The sequence below is a fragment of the Lynx canadensis genome, chromosome A3 (assembly GCF_007474595.2).
Source record: "Lynx canadensis isolate LIC74 chromosome A3, mLynCan4.pri.v2, whole genome shotgun sequence".
Classification (NCBI taxonomy): domain Eukaryota; kingdom Metazoa; phylum Chordata; class Mammalia; order Carnivora; family Felidae; genus Lynx; species Lynx canadensis.
This window is the reverse complement of record NC_044305.1, coordinates 71917926-71940221: the sequence shown is the minus strand read 5'-3', so window position 1 is coordinate 71940221 and position 22296 is coordinate 71917926. Positions and strand designations below refer to the sequence as shown.

The window sequence follows — 22296 nt, the reverse complement described above, 5'->3', positions numbered from 1 at the left end:
TTTCCCAGATCAAAAGTATGGTGTTCACCAAAAAGGCATATTTTAAAAATGTTAATTTCATGTTCTGTTCACTTTCATACTCTTCTGTGTTTTAAGACAGTATCTTTTTGATTCTTAAGTAAGCAATTATGAAACTAGGATATTATCTTTCTTATGTTTACCTTTGTTCAATTAAATCTGTTTATATAATCTGTGTTAGTCATTTTGATAAATTTAAGCTTCTAACTTTTAAAGATGAGGAAATCATTATCCTTATATTGTCCCTATGTAACTTTTTTTTCCTCTCTTCGATTCCCAACTTTTGTTAGTTCAATATCATATTTGCATATTAGTGGAAATGACACTTTACATCCTGTTCTGTTATGGTATCTTAATTCCTTCATTTAATTTTATTCTTAGTTCTGTAGTTAAATAGCTTAGAAGTTTATCACCAATTACTTTGCCATGGCTTTCCTAGCCCTACTTGGCTAACTAAATTCTTCCTTTAATAGGGTCCTCTAAAAGGACACATGGAAATAATGCTCCTTGAGTTTTACATGTTCATAATTGAATAATGATTTTGTATTTGGACAGCAGTTTGATTAGATGTATAATCCTTGGGTCATACTTTCTTTAAAAAGTTTTAAAATAGTAATCTGTTATATTCTAGAGTTGAGGTTGGAGGCCAGCCTAATTTTCTTTTTTTTTTTTTTTTTTTTTTTGGTGACAGTATTTTTGCATGTCTATTCTGTATCAGATTTTTTTTCCTGAGACACAGTGTGCCCTTTCAATAGACCTATTTATATTTATTTAGTAATTTCTATACCCAATGTGGGGCTTGATCCCAAGACTCAGAGATTAAGAGTCACACACTCTTCTGATTGAACCAGCCAGGCACCCCTTCAGTAGATTTAGATGTTCTTTATTTTTGGTGATTCTTTTTGGAATTATATCTTTAAATATTTGTCTGTTCTGTTATGATGGTTTTCTTGGGCTCCAATTATTCATATATTGGATATCCCATCTGTTTTTATATCTACTCCCCTCTCTAATACTCATTTAAAAAATTTTAACTTTTCCTTTTTTTTTTTAATCCTCTGTGTTCGTTTTCACAAAAGTTTATTCTCTATAGTGTTTCTTCCAGTTTCAACTGCATTTCTGTGATTTAGTTTTCTAAGTCTTTTCTAAATTGTCCAAGTTTATACTACACAATTTCTTATCACCTAGCCTTCTTTTACTTGAACTCTTATATCTTAGTGATATGACTTTTTTCCTTAACTTTTTTCTTTTTTAAATTTACAGCAAAAGGTTAACTGTAATTTTCGCTACTTGGTGGCAAGTAAAGAGGGTTTTTTGGGGGGGTCTACTAACAGTTTTTCCTGTAATTTTATCTCCTTTTTTGTAACTTCATGTGGATTTCTGCTTGTTCTTTTGTGATAACTCATCTGGAAATGTTGGTTTTCTAAGATCAGTTATTTTCAGGAGATTTTAAAAGAAAGGAGCTAGAGCTACATTTCAGACTAGCTAGTATTCCTTTTGACTCGGGATTTTTGGTTGTTGAGTTCATTTAGTTATTATTTTTTTACCAGTCAGTGGACACAGGCATCTGTGGGATTTTGCAGTGCAGTTTCCCTTCTGTGGAAGCTGAGACAGACTACTGTTGCAAATATAGTTTCTTTGTATGATTCCTTGTTAGGCCTGGTTCTTCTGACTTTCAGATTTCAACTGGGTGTAGGGCTGTTCTGCTGTTAGTCCATAAATCCTATCCCTCTGCTGGGAATTTATGTTTTGCAACTTACCTTTGAGGAGTTTACTTTGCTAGCTTTTTCTGAGATGTGCAGCTGAGACATCTTTTCTCCCTTTCCTCCCTTAAGTACCCAGGATTTTAACCTCCTTTCTTTCAGAAGCTTTTATACCATTTTTTGCCTGGAGTTTTAGCTGGATCCCAGTTTTGCTAAAAATGGAGAGTGTGTTTTTATTTCTTAATTTCTTTGCTGATTTTTGGACTAATTGCTTTTGGATACTTTCTAAGAAGAGTAAGGGGATGCTTTCTAAGAAGAGTAAGGGAAATTTATGGCCTAATATTAAAATTGAAAGTCCATATTAATTTTTAAAGTAGAACAAAAGTTCTTGATTTCAGTGTTTTGCAGTAATGTAACCCCTGTTACCCCCACCCCACCCATACAGTGCAATCTGTTTTCTTTAGATACCATTGACTAATGCTACTCAGAATGTCAGTTTGTTTGTACTTAAGGCAATGCTTCTTTTATCAGAGAAGTCTTATTTTAAGAAAAATGTCAGCTGAACTAAACAGTATGGTTAGGGACATAATTGATTCACATTCTGGTCAAACCTTACAGGGTTGAGGATTGGGAACAGTTTGCATATTGAGTATCACTGCTCTACATTATGTGTGTGTGGCTGTCAAACTTTATCACTTTATACATAGTTAATTCAATTGTCTCTTCGTTCTTCATACTTAGTATTGCCATTGACCAATTAATTGTATATGGTCTTCACTGGTTAGTATGGCTGAAATAGAAGTGCTGTTTCTATATAAATAGGAGTCCTTGGGATGAAGGATAGTTTGGCATATACTTTTTCTCTGATAGGAACTCTTCAGTGTAATGATTCATTTCTCTAAGCCATAACATGGAGCTCATACTTACAGAGGTGGTAAGGAGAATACTGTTATATGAATGTTCAAAAATGTGAATTGGAGAATTACAGAAGATGGTAGAATTCAGTATTATAGCTCCAGAAGATGTGATTTTAGGGGTATTCTATGTAAATAACATGTTTATCTTGATTCTGTTGCTGAGGAAACATGGAAAAATAATCAACATATAATAAGATGGTGGAATTTTATTTTTTTGTCAAAGACTTTCATCTGATTGAAGGATATGTTTTTCTGGATATGGTCTTTCATGTCTAACTGACCATTGGAATTCTCTCTTTCTGTCAGAAACCATGAGATATGTCAGTGTCAACATGTAGAATTAGAATGAGATATTGGCTACAACTTTTTTGTTATATTCTTAACATGATGGATTTTGCCCTTGAGGTCATGGTTTTTCCCATTAGTGTGTATCTTTAAGCTTGTTAGTCATTGGGCAGACATGAAGAACTTGGTAAGAAACTTTATAATAATAATGAAGTTACATTTTTTTCTAAAGTTTTCTAAGTAATTAAAACTTTTTCTAAATATCAATAAAATACTACATTTGAGACTAAAGATTCATGGCCAAGACATATGGGATTCTATCTGAATTTATAAAGAAAATGTTTTGAAATTATGCATTTGATCTTAGTGAGAAAGTCTTACTTTATAGCCATTCTGATTATAAACTTTAATTATGAAATAAACAGCTGTGAGCAGTGCTACTTACCCAGTGAGGTTCTTGAAAGAATTCTGCATCCTTGCTAGTCACATTACTAAAGTGAATTATTTCAAGAATGTCACTGATTATAACTAATGTTTGCTATTATTGGATTTAGTATAGTATTTTAATAGTTGTTCTGTCTTGGGTATAGATAAAACCTTGGAAAAACATCAACTCTGAAGTCATATAGAATAAATTAGCTATTAAAAAAAAAAGAAAAAGAAAATTCCTTTGTCATTGCAATCTGGTTTCTTTCCTAGTGCCACCAGATGTCAGTGTAACCACAGGACCAGAGAAATACTGCAGTAGATAAATGCCTTCTGAATGTTCTAAGTGTATAAAAAAGTTGTATATGTATTAGGTATACAATGAAAATAGGATTTTATTATTGAATTGCATAGAAAAATGAAGTGCATAATGGAGAATAGAGTACATGTAGAACTTAAAAAGCATAGATGCAGTTAAAAATTCATATATAAGTCAAACATGCAAATAGAACACATAGGTGATTCTCTTATGTTCTCAGAAATCGCCATCCTGCTGCTATTCAAGAGGAGATGGACAGCCTGTGGCTGAACTGTCCACTTCAGCCTCACTGACCATGATGTTTCTCAGTAGAATTATTGTCAAAATTTGAGCTTCAAACTGAAAGAATATATTTCTAGCTTATAAAGTTAAAACTCAGGGCACTGTGATTTGCATTTGGTATAGGATTTGTCTACAGTAGTTGCCTAGAATACATGGTTACATTAGGTATTTTCCAAAAGAATATTCAGTACGATAATTGCATTTTAAAAAATTCCTCTTTTAAAAATCTGTTCTTTAATGAATGCTGCATTAAATGATGATCATTACTTACTATTAGGAATTGGTTATTTCTAGTTAGATTTATTACTTACATGTCTGCATAGGTCTACTGCTATTTGTCCCAAATGAGTATGCTGTGTTGATTTCATGCCTTCCTGAAGTCTGCATCTGGGGCTTTGGACTGCACTTAATGTATGTATTCCATGCCTCAATTATATTGTGATTTTGGTTAGAAGTTTTATATGGGTCAAAGACTGTTTTCAGTTACTTGATGTCTTCTTTTCAAAAGTATTTTGTTACTCAGGATGTTTCCCCAGGTTATTCTTCCCCACCAACCCCCAGATTACTTCTTTTGACTTCTTTTTTCCTTTAATTTACAAAATGGAGAAACTTACTTCTTCAACAATATAAACTGTCTCCCTAGAAATTATTGAGATTGTCATCCTTGTTTTCTTATAGGCTCTTAGCTTCTCCAGCACTATAATATAACCTCTTGTGGGAGGGGCACTGTCCCTTCCCTCAAAGCTCCTGGTTTTCTTTTCTGCTGTCTCAGCTGGAGTCTTATAGACAATACCTGTTTGTATGGAAGGGAGGAAAGACCTTCTCCCATCTCTCTATGTATCCCAGACACTTTGAGCTCTGCTTTCCAAAGTGGGGTGTTTTATTTCATCCTTATTCTTTATCCTTGGGCTCTGATCTCTGTTGACTGCCAGTATAATATCAGATCATTATGATTCTGCTTTCTTTTTGTCTGTGAGAACCAGAGTACTTTTGTATGTTCTAGAATTACTCATTTCCTTTCTGTCCTTGAACAGTTAACCCCAAGCCATAGGAGCCACAACTGGTGGCCTGACCCCTGTCTCCATTGCCAGGTATCTTAGATGTGCCTAGTATTCTAGATTAAATTCCAATTCAGTTGAATTCTAAACTCTAGACCAATGCTGTCCCATAGAACTTGGAAATATCCTATATCTACCTTGTCCAGTATGATAATCACTAGCTATGTGTGGCTCTCAAGCACTTTGTATGTGGTTAGTTTGACTGAGGTACTCAAATTTTAATAAATTAATTTAATTATAATTAGGTTGAATTTTTAAACTTTAAATTTATTTTATTTTAAATCCAGTATAGTTAACATACAATGTTATATTAGTTTCAGATGTACAATATAGTGATTCAACAATTCTATGCATTACTTACTGCTCATCATGGTAAGTGTACTCTTTAATTCCCATCCCCAAATTGGCTCATTCTCCCCACCCACCTCCCTCTAGTAATCATCAGTTTGTTCTCTATAGTTGTCTGATGTTTTATTTCTCTCTCTCTTTTTTTTCTTTGTTCATATGTTTGTTTCTTAAATTCCACATATGAGTGAAATCATATGGCATTTGTCTTTCTTTACTTATTTCACTTAGCATTATATTGTCTAGATTCATCCATGTTGTTGCAAATGGGAAGATTTCATTTTTTATGGCTGTGTAATATTCCATTGTATATAAGTAAGTAAAAGTGTTCAGTTAGATTTTTATTCTGGTATGTTTAAAATTCATATTTGTATATATTAGGAATATTTCAGATATGCAGAATGTTTTTGGAATTCTCATTTGAAATTGTCTTCAAAATTTGTGGCAGTCTTAAGTATAGAGAAAAATATAATAAATTGCCATGTCCCTGATACTGAACTTCAGTAGTTTTCAACTTAGGGTGAATCTTACTTCAGTTATAGCTCTGCTCACTATCTCCACTCCATATATATCTGCAAAGGTTAAAGATGTTTCTTTAAAGAGCAACCACAATGCTATTATTGCTCTTAAAGGTAACAATACCCAATTGGTCTTCAAATTTCCCTGATTGTCATATATATGTTTATGTATATTTTTCACATTGTTGAAATCAGGATCCAGTTAAGGTCTCTGCATTGTAATTAGTGTATTTGTCCCTTATTTTTTTTAGTATAGTGTTTCATCATTTCTACCTCATGTAATGTTTGTTACCTGTTCACTGATTTTAGAACAAAGTCTTGGATGGAGAAGTGGCTAACAATCATAAGCATTTGCCAGGAATGCTAATGGTGTTCTAAAAGAACGTGATATATTTGCAAGAGTTGAGTTAATTTTCCTTGTTCTCCAGACGCCATCTTGTGAACAGATTGTTACTGATGCTCATGTGAGCACATATTACTTGAAGATTCTGATTGAGAGGTACGTTGGTACATACTAAAATATGATACCAAAAGGATACAAGGGGAGTTAAAGTTCTATACTGCTGAAATGTCTGGTCCTAGTTATTGGCACTCATGAAGTAGTTTCTTTCCCCTCCTCCTTCCTTTCTTCCTCCTCTCTTTCTTATTCAAAATATCTTTTAGGATACGTTTCATGTATATGGCCATCCTAGTATCATGTAGAAATTTGTGTTATTTTTTAATATCCACAAATATCACTGTTTTGCTGCTCAGAATCACTTGAACTGTGGAATGCTTCTAAATCAAATAAAGTTGGTATTACTACCTTGTCAAGGAAAAGAAATAAATTTTAGTTGAGTGCCTATACTGCATAGAAATACATAGGTATGGTTTAATAGTAACATTCCCTCAAAAGTAATTCTCCAGCCTTACCATAATGATTAGGTTGCTGAAGTTTTTGCAGGAAAACATTAATAGGCTTCTAGAATATGATTGGCAGTGACAATAAACACATACATTTAAATTATAAATTATATTCCAAATTTAGGTGAATAGAAATTAATTTCCAATAAAGACTTTGCTGGGACTAGATCATAGACAAGTATTGAAAATCTTTGAACTGAGTGTTCACTTTCAAATGAGTATAAGGGTTTTTTTGTTGTTGGATTGGAAGGAAGGTATTTGAGTTGTGGTCACTGGTGACTGTTGAGTGCCAAGTCAGTGACTGTATATAGCCCCAGTGTGGCCAGGCAGAAAATGTGCAGTTTGTTGCCTTGGAATTTAAGTCTTTCCGGATTTGTCATTATCAGTAGCTGAAGCCTACTCTTACTGAGACATGAGAGAATGAATAAATGATACTAATTAAACAGTCTAAGGAAATGTGTTTAGAGTTAGTGAAAATTTGAACAGGAAATAGAAGGACAAGAAAGAGCATAAAGGTTCTGTGTTAACAGCTTCTGCCTCCCTTATGGGCCCAGTTGTGTTTTTTGGAAGAGAGGAAAATCTGGCAAATGAATGGCTGTTTGTACAGAAAGTGACCATGGAAAGCTAGACGATTATGGGCTTTGGACTCCTTTTTTGAGAATGGGAAAATAGTGTGTATGTTTGTAAAGCTGAATGACAAGATATATATAGTTGAGGAAGAGGAAAGGTTTATTTAAACCAATAAAACTGGTCATAGGTAATTATTATGGAGGAAGTAAATTGGATGATAAGGTTCACTGGGACCAGAAGATAGATTATAAGTGCTGATGCCTAGAGAACGTTAGGGACTATTGAGGAAAGTAAAACACAGTCTAAAGGTACAGCCACTACTTGCTTTAGCCCAGTGTTGCCAGATTTCAAGGTACTTCAAATATGGATATCTGGGTTGTTTTTTTTTTTTTTTTTTATGTGAAATTTCCCAGTTTTTGAGTGTTGCCTCAACTGTAAAACAAAACAAATGAATAAAACCAAATAAAACTTTGTGGACCAAATAAAATACATGTGGGGATAGAATCCAACTGATAAGCTTTTCAGTTCGTGACCCTCCGTAGAATATATTTATTTGTTGTTTACAGAACACAAGCTAATGGATAGATGAAGGCATACTGTTTTTATCCCCTGAAATACGACTTCAGAGGTCCGACTTTTTCTACACATAGCAGATGTTTTTGATCATAATGAGGAAGCAGGACTGTGTTCCAGACATTTAAATCATCTGTCTGTCCCTGCAGTGTTACTTCACTAATTCCACAGTCTTCTCTATATGCTTCTTACTCTAGGCTGCAATACAGGATCTGAAATCTTATAGGGAAATGCTATAAAAAGATTAAGTCATCACACAGGTATTATATAGGAATTTCTGTCTTATGGTATTGAAATGTGGTTTTGAATTGTTCTTTGGACTGAAATTCTGTTTAAAGGCAAATACTAAAGTGAGCTTGAAGATTGTGGCCTTGGGTCACAACAGCAGAAGTGTCATCTTGTGATGAAAGATTTGTAGACTTTGGAATAAGCCATCCTCCAAAATACTACTGTACAAATTTTTGAAATACCATTATCGAGTTGAAAAAAATTGTTAATTGTGAGGTAGACTAGTAGAGACACTGAAAAGGAGATGTTGGTATTAACAGCATAGATCCCACAAATACTATTTTTATATTTTTAATTACTATATAAATAATAACAGATTTTTAAGAAGGAAAAATTGTCCCTTATCTTACACATTTGTTTCTTTAAGGACTCCCTGTGATTTCTTACGGGTGGCTATTTTATGTAATTGATACAGAAATTTACACATTTTATAATTTAAAGAGGCAATTTATATTTTATGTAATACATCATATATCCAATTTACATTTTTACTTAATCTGTATTTTTTACATTTTAATACTATCTTAGTAGCTATAGTTTTAGATACTATTTTAGTCTACTGAAGGTATTATATCATAATGTTAGAAGTTTAGCCTTTTGTTTTATTAGTAGTCACTTCATGTTTGGATGAAATAACTATGAAAGTTTTCCTCACAACAAATTATCAGTTGAAGGATACTAAATAAAAAATAAGCATTTTATTACATTTTCATAGCCAAAGTATGGAAAGAGCCCAAATGTCCATCGATGGATGAATGGATAAAGATGTGGTATATATATACAATGGAGTATCACTTGGCAGTCAAAAAGAATGAAATCTTGCCATTTGCAACGACGTGGATGGAACTGGAGGGTATCATGCTAAGTGAAATTAGACAGAGAAAGACAAAATCATATGACTTCACTCATATGAGGACTTTAAGAGACAAAATAGATGAACATACAGGAAGGGAAGCAAAAATAATATAAAAACAGGGAGGGGGACAAAACAGAAGAGACTCATAAATATGGAGAACAAACTGAGGGTTACTGGAGGGGTTGTGGGATGGGGGATGGGCTAAATGGGTAAGGGGCACTAAGGAATCTACTCCTGAAATCATTGTTGTACTATATACTAACTATTTTGGATGTAAATTTCAAAAAAAAAAATGCTATACACATTGGGGTGCATGTGTCCCTTCGAAACAACACACCTATATCCCTTGGATAAATGCCTAGTAGTGCAATTGCTGGGTCATAGTGTAGTTCTATTTTTAGTTTTTTGAGGAACCTTCATGCTGTTTTCCAGAGTGGCTGCACCAGCTTGCATTCCCATCTTTTTTGATTATAGCCATTCTAATGGGTGTGAAGAGGCATCTCATGGTTTTGATTTGCATCTCCCTCATGACTAATGATGTTGATCTTTTTATGTGTTTACAGGTTATTGTTTAAATTTTGATTATGGCAATAAAAGAACTCATTATGTGACTGTCTCATTTAATTTATAAATTGCAAATAAATACTTCTCTAGGTTTTATTACTTCCATTTTAACATCAGTCATATGCAGGCTTATGTTTCCTATATAATAGCAAAGACCTGGTTATTCACCTCGAGAATCCTGCTTACTGTTAACATTAAGTATCTTTTTTCCTTTTGCTCATTTATTTTCTTTTAGTATTTGTGACGATGTATTTATGTTTGAATGGCCAGCCAATATAAAGCTTCTTCTCTTTTCTGTCACCTAGCAAATATTTACTGAGTGGCTCTTATGGCAGACACTTTGCTAAGTGCTGAGGATATATAGTAGTGAATAAGTCTTATGATCTGGTGGGGAATTTAGAATGAACACGTGTACATGTGAATTATAATTGTAATCTGATGTAAATGATAGAGAGGAATGGGACATTATGATGGAAAGAAATGGGGGGACCTGCTTTAGTTGGGCTGATCAGTGAACATTTTTCTTAGTTGTGGCATCCTGAAAGCATGGAAATAACCATTGAAAAAAGACAAAAAGAGTGTGAGTAGAACACAGGGAAGTGAAGGGGGTTGGCTCAGAAGGCAAGGCTGAAGAGAGAGCTGTTTTCCTTTGAGTAGCTCTAGCTGAAAATTCATTGTTTCCTTAAAACATAAATAAACACACACAAACAAATCAGTGCAATTAATTAACACTTCTGGCCATACCCTACAAAATTTGGCTTCTTCCTACCTCTCTGGCCTTATTTCCTCTCCTTGTCTTTACATGTCAGCCACAGTGGCCGTCCTGCTGTTCCTCAAGCATACCCTTTGCTCCCTCATGGCCTTTACACTTCCTGTTTCTTCTGTTTGGAGTACTCCTCCTCCATCTGTTTGCATGATTTACTGCTTCTTATCTTGTCTTTTCTCTGTTTAGCTGTCTTTGTTTCAGAGATGACCTCTCTCCTCTTTTCTAAAGTAGTCCTGATCACTGTCTATTACTTTACTCTGTTAATTTCTTTCACAGTATTTTCATGAGAACTTATTATCAATGTGTTTATTATCTGTCTTTCTGACTAGAAGAGAAGTTCCATGAAGGTAAATACTTTGTCATTCGAGTTGACTGCAGTAACCCTTGTGCTTAGTGCAATTCCTGGTCCTGGTGAATGACTGGACTCATTCATTTATTTTTGCAGAGTCTTGAAGGATTATGGTAAAACAGTAGATTAGATTTTAAGTGCAAATAGGAGTGCTGAAAAAAAAGTGAAACTGCTATTATAGCAGTTGATTTCAGTGGCTTGTTGTTTGTAGCCCCTTTTATAATCATTGAAATTCTTCCCTGGAGCTGTCAGGTATATTTATATAATCATCCTTAATTTATATATAATGTGAAATTGTAAGTGAGGTGACCTCTTTCAAAGCTCTGTGGTTTGCTGATTTTCTGGGATCTGTAAGTCAATGTGGTTTTTCTCTCAGTTCTTCAGAATGTTTTCAAGTTCACTGACTCTTCCAGCTCTAATCATCTTTTAAGTCCCTCCATGTCTTTTTTTCAGTTCTAGACTTTTTTTTAATGGCTTCATTCTTCTGCTGAGATACTCTGTATACCTATCTGTATACTCTGTATACTAAAAGTGAAGTCTTTGAACATACTTTTCTTAAAATTTTCAAGCATTTATACTAGCTACTTTAGTTCATTTGTTAAATCCAACATCTGGGCCATCTTGGGGTCAATTTCTGCTGACTCTTTTCTGACTCATTCTGTTATCTTCATATGAGAAATGTTGATTTTGTTTTCCTTTTTTTTTAATAATTCATTTACTGACATATAACCTTCAGCTTGTTTAGGTTTGGTTTTATGTTTTGTTAGACTGTGTCTGTGGAGAGCTTAAGGTGTTTCCCAAGTGCATCTAATTTGGTGGGATTCTTACTTCCCAACTTCTGCCTCCTTCCTGAACTTGTCAGGGCTTATTTTAGGCTTAGTTAGAGCAGGTCCAGAATAGGCCTTACTCTCAGAATTGGTTTTTATTTCCAGGGCTCTACTTTTTGGGTGTCTCAGCAGGATTCCCAGGGTGTTGATGAGGTATCCTGTTGTTTCACCACCATGACTGGCCAGAACTCCTAGGATTTCCATTGCCCCCAGTACTCTTTGCCCTCTAGTTATCTCTATTTCGTTTTTAATCCTTCAGCAGTTCTGTGAGTTTTGTCTTGCCTTAGGCATGTGCAGCCTCGACCACAGCTGAGGATTCTTAGAGAACTTCCACACCAGGACCTCTCCTTTGCACAGATCTCTTTCCTCTGGGGCCTTGCACCACAGATGTCAGCTGTTTAAACTCTAATCTATGCCTCCTTAGCTCAGTGGACTGCTGTCCTCTGCTTGGATTGTTTCCTTTCTTGAGTACCTTTTCTTCAACCTTACCTTGCCCTGCTTAGATTTCAGCTCACTGCACCATAATTAAGAAAAGTCCCTAGGCAGAGAGCTGAGGTGGTCATGGGGCTCACCTCATGTGTTTCCCTTCTTTCAGGAATCACAATGTTCTGACTTGTTTAATGCCAGAAAAAGTTGCTTTACATATTTGTTCACTTGTATAATAGTTGATAGCAGGAAGGCTAGTTTAGTACCAGTTAATGTTGTCCTATACAGAAGTGTAATTCTGAAGCCTGTTTAGTTTGGAAAGGGATGTGTTTTTAAAAAGAGAAAACTTGTTTTCTTTTAGACTTTGTTTTTTTCCTATTCATACAGGCAACAATTATTTATTTCCTGTCTTCTGTCTGCATTTGGCACTAGGCATACAAGCAGAATGAAACACGGTTTCTTTCTTTAAGGAGAATGCTTTCTTAGTGGATTAGGGGGCCAGCAAATAGGAAGTTCAAATCTGGTTTTGTTTTTGTTTTTTAATAAACTTTTATTGAAGCATAATATATGTTATTATTTCATAGCACCCCCCCCCCCCCGCTTAATTTGATAACTTGTTATGTAAAGAAAAATAAGTTAATTCATTTTTTCCAAAGGAGAGGCTTTGGTAGTAGATGTAAGTTCTAAATGTACTTTTTGTTTAGTTTTTTTTTTTTAAACGTTTATTTATTTTGGGGGGGGGAAGGAGAGGAAAGGGGTAGAGAGAGAGGGAGAGAGAGAATCCCAAGTGGGCTGTTCTACGTGCTATTAGCGTAGACTCAATCCCATAAACTGTGAGCTCATGATGAGCTGAAATCAAGAGTCACTCACGCCCCTAACTGACTGAGCCACCCAGGCGCCCCTCTAAGTACACTTTTCTGAACCACTAGTTCATAATTATTAATCATTAAATTGCTTTATTTTGAAATAGAGCTATAAAAATACTCTTTATATTGGTTTCACTGTTGCCTTTGGCAAATGTTTTCACTGGAGATGCAGGTATCATGTTAATGTATTTATGATGTTAAAAACAATTTTTCTGTCTCTCTACTGTAGTGTATTTAATAATCAAAACAAATTTTTTTGAATTTCATTTTTATAAGGTCAGCCTAACTCATGAAAAACAAACATCTTTACCCTGCTTCATACATCACTGCCAGTTGATAAGCTTCAACTCAGGATCTGGCTATAGAATGATTTTTATCAGCAGTCACTGATAATGATGAATTGGATATGAAACTGATTTTCTTCCTTTTTTCTTATGTCCTCCACCCAAATTAGATTGACTTTAGATTGATTATAGAAAAATAACCTAGCTTGAAAAACTGTTGTTCTTTCCTTGATAAAATACCCTTGAATGTTAACTTAGAAATAAGGTATGTTAAACTTCTGCTACAATGGTGCTGTCTCAACCATTGTGGTTTCTGAAACCTCCCAGGATAAGAGAATTCTTAACTAAAAAACTTCTGACAGTCCTTTGTGGTGGAACTAGGTTTGGTATAAATTCAGTATACAAAATTAAGAGTATTAGTGACATGTTACTTATCTTCAGTAATAATGAGTACACTTATCATTTCTGGCTTTCTACCTTCAAGTATTTTATCTTTCCTATTTTATGCTAGCATTTTCCAAATGTGGCTCTTTCTTTAAGAGTCTAGCGCCTTTCTAAATTTTGACTGGGAGTTGTTGACTTTTACTTCCTACCTGCAACTATAGTAGAAGGAATAAATATATACTTGAGATGAAATAAAAAATTCATACTTGTTTTTCAAACCTTCTTTCTCATTGCCAAGCACATGAAGTCAAACCTTCCTATCACATCTGTCCTCTTTCTGATACTGATATTTCCCCAAACTGATAATTCCAAGAAGTCCTCACATGTACATCAATCACAGTATGTCATATTTGCTAATGGTGTATGTGTATGGGTACTTATTTTATTAAGTTCTCTATACCTCTGTTCCGGCGTTCTGTTTCCCCCACCTTAACTACTCCAGAATCAATGACATCGTCAATGCACAATTTTGTTTTGTGGTAGATCACATTCTGGAAAGTTTAGTCCCACTCGTTTGTTCTATCAACTTAATAACATCATACCTGTGTTCTTCCTCACAAGATCAGATTTGTAAATTATTGTATGCACCTGATATTTGGCAGCACGTACCTTGGGGTAATGTTAAATTAGATATGTAAAAGAAAATAGAATAATTTGGTGGAATTAGTAAAAGGGTGCACGTTTTTTTTTTTTTTTTAATTTTTTTTTTCAACGTTTATTTATTTTTGGGACAGAGAGAGACAGAGCATGAACAGGGGAGGGGCAGAGAGAGAGGGAGACACAGAATCGGAAACAGGCTCCAGGCTCTGAGCTGTCAGCACAGAGCCCGATGCGGGGCTCGAACTCACGGACCGCGAGATCGTGACCTGGCTGAAGTCGGACGCTTAACCGACTGCGCCACCCAGGCGCCCCAAGGGTGCACGTTTTTTAAGGAACCTATGGGCATGTGAGCTATTCTTCAAACGATTTACTGTAGCAGCAACTTGGGGGCCATTAAGTAATATGCATTTCTCCAAAAATACTCTTTAGGTTGTCTGGGGTTTCTTTTTCAAACAAGCAAAGTTTTACTGTATTTTCATTGATTGCTTCAAACACATCATTTAACGATTGTTTATGACGGAAAAAATATGTAAGATGCAGAACTTGCAGTATTGCTTTTTCAGTTGGGCAGTGACTATTGTCATTTGTGGTCAAATGGTAGTAACAGCCAACCTTTCAATCCCTTTGGGACTGTTTCTTCAGACTGCTGTTTCTTCTGACCTGTTCATCCTTATCTCTCTCCCAATTGCATTTTAACTAAATAGAAACATTGTCTTTATTAGCAGAGAGAGTAAATGTTTGCCTCTTACTTCCATTTCCTCTGTATTCTTTTAAATGCTACTGAAAATAATTTTGTTCACAGAAAGGATGTGTATGTTAATAGGTTTAAGCTAAGACAACTGTGATAAATGTTTTGGGATTGCATAGGGAGTATGTGTTTTGATTTCTTGATAGGAATGATCACAGCACTGTGAGTTCCAGGGTGAATAAGTGATGAGAACATCACCAAAGTGTCCAGTCCTACAAACCTGCCTTTCTACTGACAATAATTGTTTTGACTGTTGCATTCGCAGCTGTTGAAAATGGACATATAGATGTGTTAAGGCTGTTGCTTCGATACGGAGCAAATGTTAATGGATCCCATTCTATGTGTGGATGGAACGCTTTGCATCAGGCTACTTTTCAGGTAACCTGTGAATTTATTATTTCATTTCCATGTAAATTATGTGTTTTACCCTTTTAAAATGACAGTTCTATACAGTTTTTGCTTCCTACTTGCCTGTGATTTATGATGGTTAGTGCAGTACAGAAAAGGCAGTCTAAATGCTAATGATCATTCTGAATAAGCCCACTGCTCTGGTAGTTCCAGCAGCTTTGGGATTCAGGGATTATCTAAGTTTTTCATATGTTGATGGCATAGTTAAGAGACCATCAGAATATTTAGGGTATAAATTGATAAGGAGCAATGACTTACTTTATTTATAGCAGTGTGTTTAGAAACTGTGCTAACTCCTTACTGCTTGGGCTAGCAAACTAATTTTGCAGGCTTTAAAAGGATTATAATTCTTAGAGATCAATGTTTCACCTGTTTATTGGGCTGGCTAAACATATAGAATAATCTCTGTCTAGTACATCCTTCCCATTGAACAATACACTTAAAAAAAAAAAGTTTTCCTTTAGTGAAGATGAAAACACCCCAAAACACAGGGATAAGAAAACAGATACCTTCTATTTTCTTTGTTTTCTCCTGTTTAAAATATGATTCTGTGCTTTAGGAAAATGGTGAGATCATAAAATTGCTTCTTAAGAAAGGAGCAGACAAGGAATGCCAGGATGACTTTGGAATCACACCTTTATTTGTGGCTGCTCAGTATGGCAAGCTAGAAAGCTTGAGCATACTTATTTCATCGGGTAAGCTGAATCCTTTAGCCTTTGCACTGTTAAGATCTTCAGTTTTAAGTGTGTCTTCCTGGGAAGTACAGTTCTGGACCAGATATAAATCAGGTTGTGAAATTTGTGGTTTTATGTTAGTGGTAAATAAGAGTACATACAAGTTGATTTATAAGCCTGGTTACTAAGTGTCTATTACTAACATAATGTGATGCACAGCTACTAATTTATTTGAGGAGGAACACAACGATCTATCACAAAAGCAGGTTTATTGGCAAGTTGAATGATGGGGCTGTTCTTTCTTATGGGGACCTGAGCAGTTCCAACTGTCTAGGGTACAAGACTATATAAGCTTAATTAATTTATTAGATAGCTATTTTGTATATTAAGCCTTTGAGTTGTATGTTTTGATAAATTGTGGGATTATTTAAATGGTTTATTTGAAAGCATGTTTACGCTTTGAATATATTAATAGCAACCTAACCCTGCTAAAGGTTTCTCTGTGACAGTCATTACACATTCAGCATTACCAGAGGAGATGGTGTTGAGGTGGCATTCTTATGCTGTATGACATTTCTGTGACTGGAAACCTTTGTTATGTAAGGGCTTTCAAATTCCTCCAAACGCTGTGCACACACTCATAGTACGAACCTGATGAAGCATGGATAGTTACGAGCAGAAGGGAAATACACCAGATTTGCTGCCAGGCAAAACATTTTTTAAAAATTCTTAGGCTTTTTATATTTGTCTATAATACCTAGGCTTTTAATAAGTTGCCTCCAAATATACAAAACAAAGTTTATTTCGACAACAAAGCACATATTTTCTTATTTCTGCTTTCTTCTTACAAACCTTCAAATGTGCAAGTTGAAGTATGGAGCAAAGAAAACATTAAGTGCCAAATTAAGATACCTGTTACAAATATTGAATCTGTAAATCTTAGAGTTGAGAGGAATCTCCAAAATTATTTATTTAAACATGTACTTTTTTAGATTAAGAATCCCAGGCCCTGAGAGTTTAAGTGCCTTGCCAAAGATCTAGAAAATATTTCCTGGCAGAATGAGGCTTAGAAGCAGGCCTTCTCATGTGACTTCCTCTCTTCCTCTTCTTCTCTGTTGTGTTTTCCTGAGGCTGTCCTAATTCATTTTATGGCCTCCAGTTCCATAACTTCGAATTATTAGCATGTAACTAATATTTAAAATAAAATAGGTTAAACAATACCTTAATGATTGTCTCCTCATGCTGAGTTTGTCTCCCAGAATGCTAAGCACCTGTTCTGTTTTGTTCCTTCCCCCCCTCCCCGAATAGTTATGAACAGCAAATTGAAAAGGTGTGTAGGTATGTTTATCATGTAGCTATATATGTTTCTAACTCCTTAAAATGATTTTCCTTTCAGTGAATTATCTGTCATTTTTCCAACTTTCTACCTGTAATCTTATAGGGACTGGTTCCTTATTCTTTTTGATTCTTTGAAATTGTCAATCAAAATGAAACTGCTTAAAAAGGAAAGTTAAGTAGATTTCTTTCTTGACTTAGTCTTTTCTTAATATATTTAGTGTTCCCTTCTTTCTGAGGTTGACAGTACGTGAAGCATCCACCTTGTTTAAGTCGAGAAGATCCTACTTATCTGGATGTGTTGAGTGTCCAGTTAGAATTTCTGAAATTCCATCAACCCTTTAACTTAGTATTTGTGTTTTGCAGAGTTTTTACCTGTCTCAGGGCTGTGGTTTATTCAAGGTGCATTTATAGAACATCCATTCAAAGAAAAAAAAATTTTGTTCCCTTGTGATGAAGGTATTTCCACTGAGACATTAGAGAAATTTAAAAATTCTCATTGTCATGCAATAACACTATACTTAGCATATTTAACATGTTATTTGTCAATGAGAAAAATTGAGGGAAATTAGCTATTTTTAAAACCTTCACCAAAAGTGAGGTCACTTTTTTACGTCTTAATATATTGGCATTTAAGTAATTGATTAGTTTTGTTCTTTATTTTGTAATGTTTATTTTTGAGAGAGAGAGAAGGAGCGCGTGCTCTCATGTGAGTGGGGGAGGGACAGTGGGAGGGAGGGAGAGAATCCCAAGCAGGTTTGAAGCAGGGGTCAAACCTACGAACCATGAGATCCTAACTTGAGCCAAAATCAGAAGTCCAGACGCTTAACCAACCTAGCCACCCAGGCGCCTCAGTTTTTGTTCTCTGAAAGTCTGCTCCGAAACCATTTAAATAGACATTTTCTCTTTCATTATAAGGCTCTAAATGTAGTGGTCATGAAGGAAAAGGATATAATGAAAAGTATAGTTAACATTAGTTTTAAGGTATGGCCCCAATGTATGTCATATCTGTGGGGATTTTTTTTTCATAAATCTTAGCGTGAATTGATTAATGGCATCTATAAAGTCTTATAACGTACGTTTTTCTTAACTTTTTCTGTAATAGTCAGATGTTATCCATTTTTGATGATTTGTATTTTCCACTTTTCAGTGATTACTTACTGGACCCACAGAGTGCTTGCTGGAGGACAGATTGGAATGAAATGAATCCTTCATTGCATAAGATTTTTGTTTTAGCTTAAAAATGAATTCTAAAATGTTAATCACTTGTTTTCTTGTTAACATAAAAGCAAAAACAATTTAAAATGGTTACCAACAAGTTTCGAAAATCAGTATGTTTATACAACAGCGTCCACTGGGGTTGGAACTATTGTACTATAAAACCCTTTTAAGACAGCTGTTTTGAAATTTATGTTAATTATCATTTTTAAAAAAATAAATTAAGATTGTCTGTTACATGTTGTTATCCTCTATTAGGTGCAAATGTCAATTGTCAAGCATTGGATGAAGCTACTCCCTTGTTCATTGCTGCTCAGGAGGGCCACACAGAATGTGTAGAGCTTTTGCTGTCCAGTGGGGCAGATCCTGATCTTTACTGTAATGAGGATGATTGGCAGTTACCTATTCATGCAGCTGCACAAATGGGCCATACAGAGTAAGTAGTAAAACAGAAAATAAAAATAGTCTCGTAATTAAAAGTCCGCAAAGAATAAATCTTCTGAGCCTGTTCTTTTATCTTAGGCAAAATCCTTGGTATTTTCTCTACCAGCCTGCTGTATGATTAGAGCCACCCCCATATCTGTCCTCCGTGCCATCCCCAGTTCCTCTTAGCCTTACACTTTCCTAGTGTGAACAGAATGGCTGGAGATGGAGCCCTGGGGCATCCTCAGGGTATTAAGACTTCCCTCTAATTTCTCAAGCTGTGGCCATACTCTGCTGCTCTGCTCCGGTTTTATTCCAGGTGTCTTTAGTTAACAATCTGATGGCCTTATTCGATGTTTCCTGTTTGACCCCAGGAAGCTTTTGAGTGTGTGACCCTTCTTGGGTCGAGTCTTTCCTTTGTGTGGGCTAAGGAGTTCTCCCCATCTTGAACCCTGTGACTGGACCTTCTCTTTAATCTCTAATCCAACTTGGTACTTTGCCTGCCCTACTTCTGTTACTCTTCTTCCTTAGTCAGAAGTTCTTATGAAATTTTTCTGGAGAAAGAGACTTAAAGAAAGTTGGAACTCCCTAAAATTAGGGGTTCCAGGAATCTTAGAAGCGAATAAGCTAGTTATACCTCTGAGAATATGGCAGCCCATCTTAACATAAATTGGCAATGAATAGTTTTAAATTTTTTTTTTTTAACGTTTATTTATTTTTGAGACAGAGAGAGACAGAGCATGAGCGGGGGAGGGTCAGAGAGAGGGAGACACAGAATCTGAAACAGGCTCCAGGTTCTGAGCTGTCAGCACAGAGCCTGACGCAGGGCTCGAACTCACAGATTGTGAGATCATGACCTGAGCCGAAGTCGGCCGCTTAACCGACTGAGCCACCCAGGTGCCCCGGCAATGAATAGTTTTAAAAAGTGTATGTTTAAACTCTTTAGAGTCATAATTTAAAATAGTAGTTTTGTAGTTCATATTATTTTTTTATTAAAAAAAATTTTTTTTAACGTTTATTTATTTTTGACAGAGAGAGAGAGAGAGAGAGAGAGAGAGAGAGAGAGAGAGAGAGAATGAGTGGGGGAGGGGCAGAGAGAGAGGGAGACCCCGAAATCGAATCAGGCTCCAGTCTCTGAGCTGTCAGCACAGAACCTGACGCGGGGCCTGAACTCATGGACTGCGAGATCATGACCTGAGCTGAAGTCGGACGCCCAACCACTGAGCCACCCAGGCGCCCCATGTAGTTGTTTGTATTATTTAATTTAAAAAGAAATAGTGAAATTGTCATTACTTTCATATGTTTACATAGTAGGAAAACATTCTGTCATTTGGTTATTATGCCACTAGGTGGCATGGTATTTTACTATTGCACCTTGTATAATTTTTCCAATCCATTTTTAAAACACATTTATTAAGGGACATTAAACTGATTCTTTATTTCAACAGAATACCTAGGTTTTACGATTTGGTGTTTTTCTTAACTCTTGCTTGTTTATTTAAACAGAAGTCTTAGATACAATTCTACCATGAGCTTTAAATTGATACCAAAACCCTCTTGGGATTTGTCCTTATTTGTTCTCAATATTGGGAATTTTTTTGTTATAACGATTTCCTCCATAGACCACTTCAATGTAACCCCTTCTGTGAATGTAAGTACTAAAGAAAAGTAGCTTTGGAGTAACCCTGCATTTCTTTTCCCAGAAAGAGGGGGGATTTCATGGCTGACCTTATCCCTACAGATTTATTTTTAATTTTAGAAAAGTAAACTGTTAATTTTTTTCCAGCTGTGAGTCTTGGAGGTAAGTTTACAAATAATCTAAGAACTTAGGTTTTAATGATTTTCTTTAGAACTTCCTCTACTTAGCAACCAGTTTCTTTATAAATCTGCCTCAGTGTTTAAAGAGCTCATATTCTTTTCAGAAAATAGAATATTTTAGCAGAAATTCTTATTCCTTCCTCATGAAAATACTATTCATTGCATGTCACTCATCCTCTTTAAAAATTCTTATTAATTAGGAAAATAAATTTTATTTTGTACTTTAAGGAGGAAAATTATTTATTTTCTTGATATAAATTTGTATCTGGTATAATGAAGTTTTAAATTATCAGATCCTAAAATACCTAATAGAAAATTTGAATTTGGGAGAGTATGGTGATGATGGTGGCAAGGGAAATAATTAGTGAAAAAATAAGGATAACCTGTTACATATTTACTTATAGTAACATTACTTAATTCTGTTTCAGATATGTGTAAGGACCTTTGTATAAAGCAACAATAAGGGTAACATTTTATTATCCTGTAATAATCTAATGTAGGTAGAAGACAGAAAAAGACTTTAAATCAATCAAAGGGTGACTATTAAAATAAGTGCCATAGAAATGTTGACTGCACTCGTGTACATATAAAACATGAAATGCCCTGAACTTGTGTGCTTACAGAATCTTGGAATTGTTAATACCACTTACCAACCGGGTTTGTGACACTGGGCCAGACAAAGTGAGCCCCGTTTACTCTGCAGTGTTTGGAGGGCATGAAGAGTGCCTAGAAATGTTACTCCAGCATGGCTACAGCCCAGATGCCCAGATGTGCCTCATCTTTGGGTTCAGCTCTCCCATGTGTATGGCTTTCCAAAAGGAGTATGTATATTTGCTATATTTTTATCCTTTTTTGCTACGTGGAGATATATTTCCAAGTGATTTTCTTTTATGATGAAACTTGAAGCTTAATTGTTAACTTAGAAAGATATGAATAACCCTCTGTGATGTACGTCGTTCCATCAAAGTACAATAAAATGAGGTGATAATGTCAGATTTTTTTCTCTTCCCTTTTTGGACCTGGATCATATTTTTATTGTAGCAACTTTACAGAATACTGTAAATTCAGTGTATTAAAGTAAATGCAGGATTTCTCTGATAATACTTAGTTATCAAAATAATTCAAGAATTAAAACATTCATTTATATGATGGATAAGGTTTCAGGATTTAATGTGTAACATGATGACTATAGTTGATAAAACTGTATTGTATAGTTGAAGTTTACTAAGAATAGAACTTAAATTCTCTTACCGCCCCCCCCCCCCCAAAAGGTAAACATGTAATGTGATGGATGTGTCAATTTGGTGGTAGAGGGAGGATTCCTTTCACAATGTGTATATATATGGAATTACTGTGTTGCATACTTAAATATCTTACGATCTTATTTGTCAGTTTTACTTTAGTAAAGCTGGGGAAGAAAAAAGAATTTAAGATGACTTTATCAAATAAGACATTGTATTTCGGGTTATTTACCATTTGAAATTT

The 22296-nt window shown here is 35.1% G+C and overlaps 1 protein-coding gene across 4 annotated transcripts in view; it reads left to right on the top strand.

Annotated features, from left to right (window-relative positions):
- Positions 1-22296, top strand: part of ASB3 (ankyrin repeat and SOCS box containing 3) — a 119553-nt gene that overhangs the window by 56211 nt on the left and 41046 nt on the right. For all 4 annotated transcript variants that reach the window (XM_032592638.1, XM_030310580.1, XM_032592639.1 and 1 more), the window contains 4 exons: positions 15201-15313; positions 15903-16038; positions 18829-19006; positions 21435-21632. In XM_032592638.1, the coding sequence (XP_032448529.1) occupies positions 15201-15313; positions 15903-16038; positions 18829-19006; positions 21435-21632 (625 nt within the window). The remainder of the gene's footprint in view (positions 1-15200; positions 15314-15902; positions 16039-18828; positions 19007-21434; positions 21633-22296) is intronic.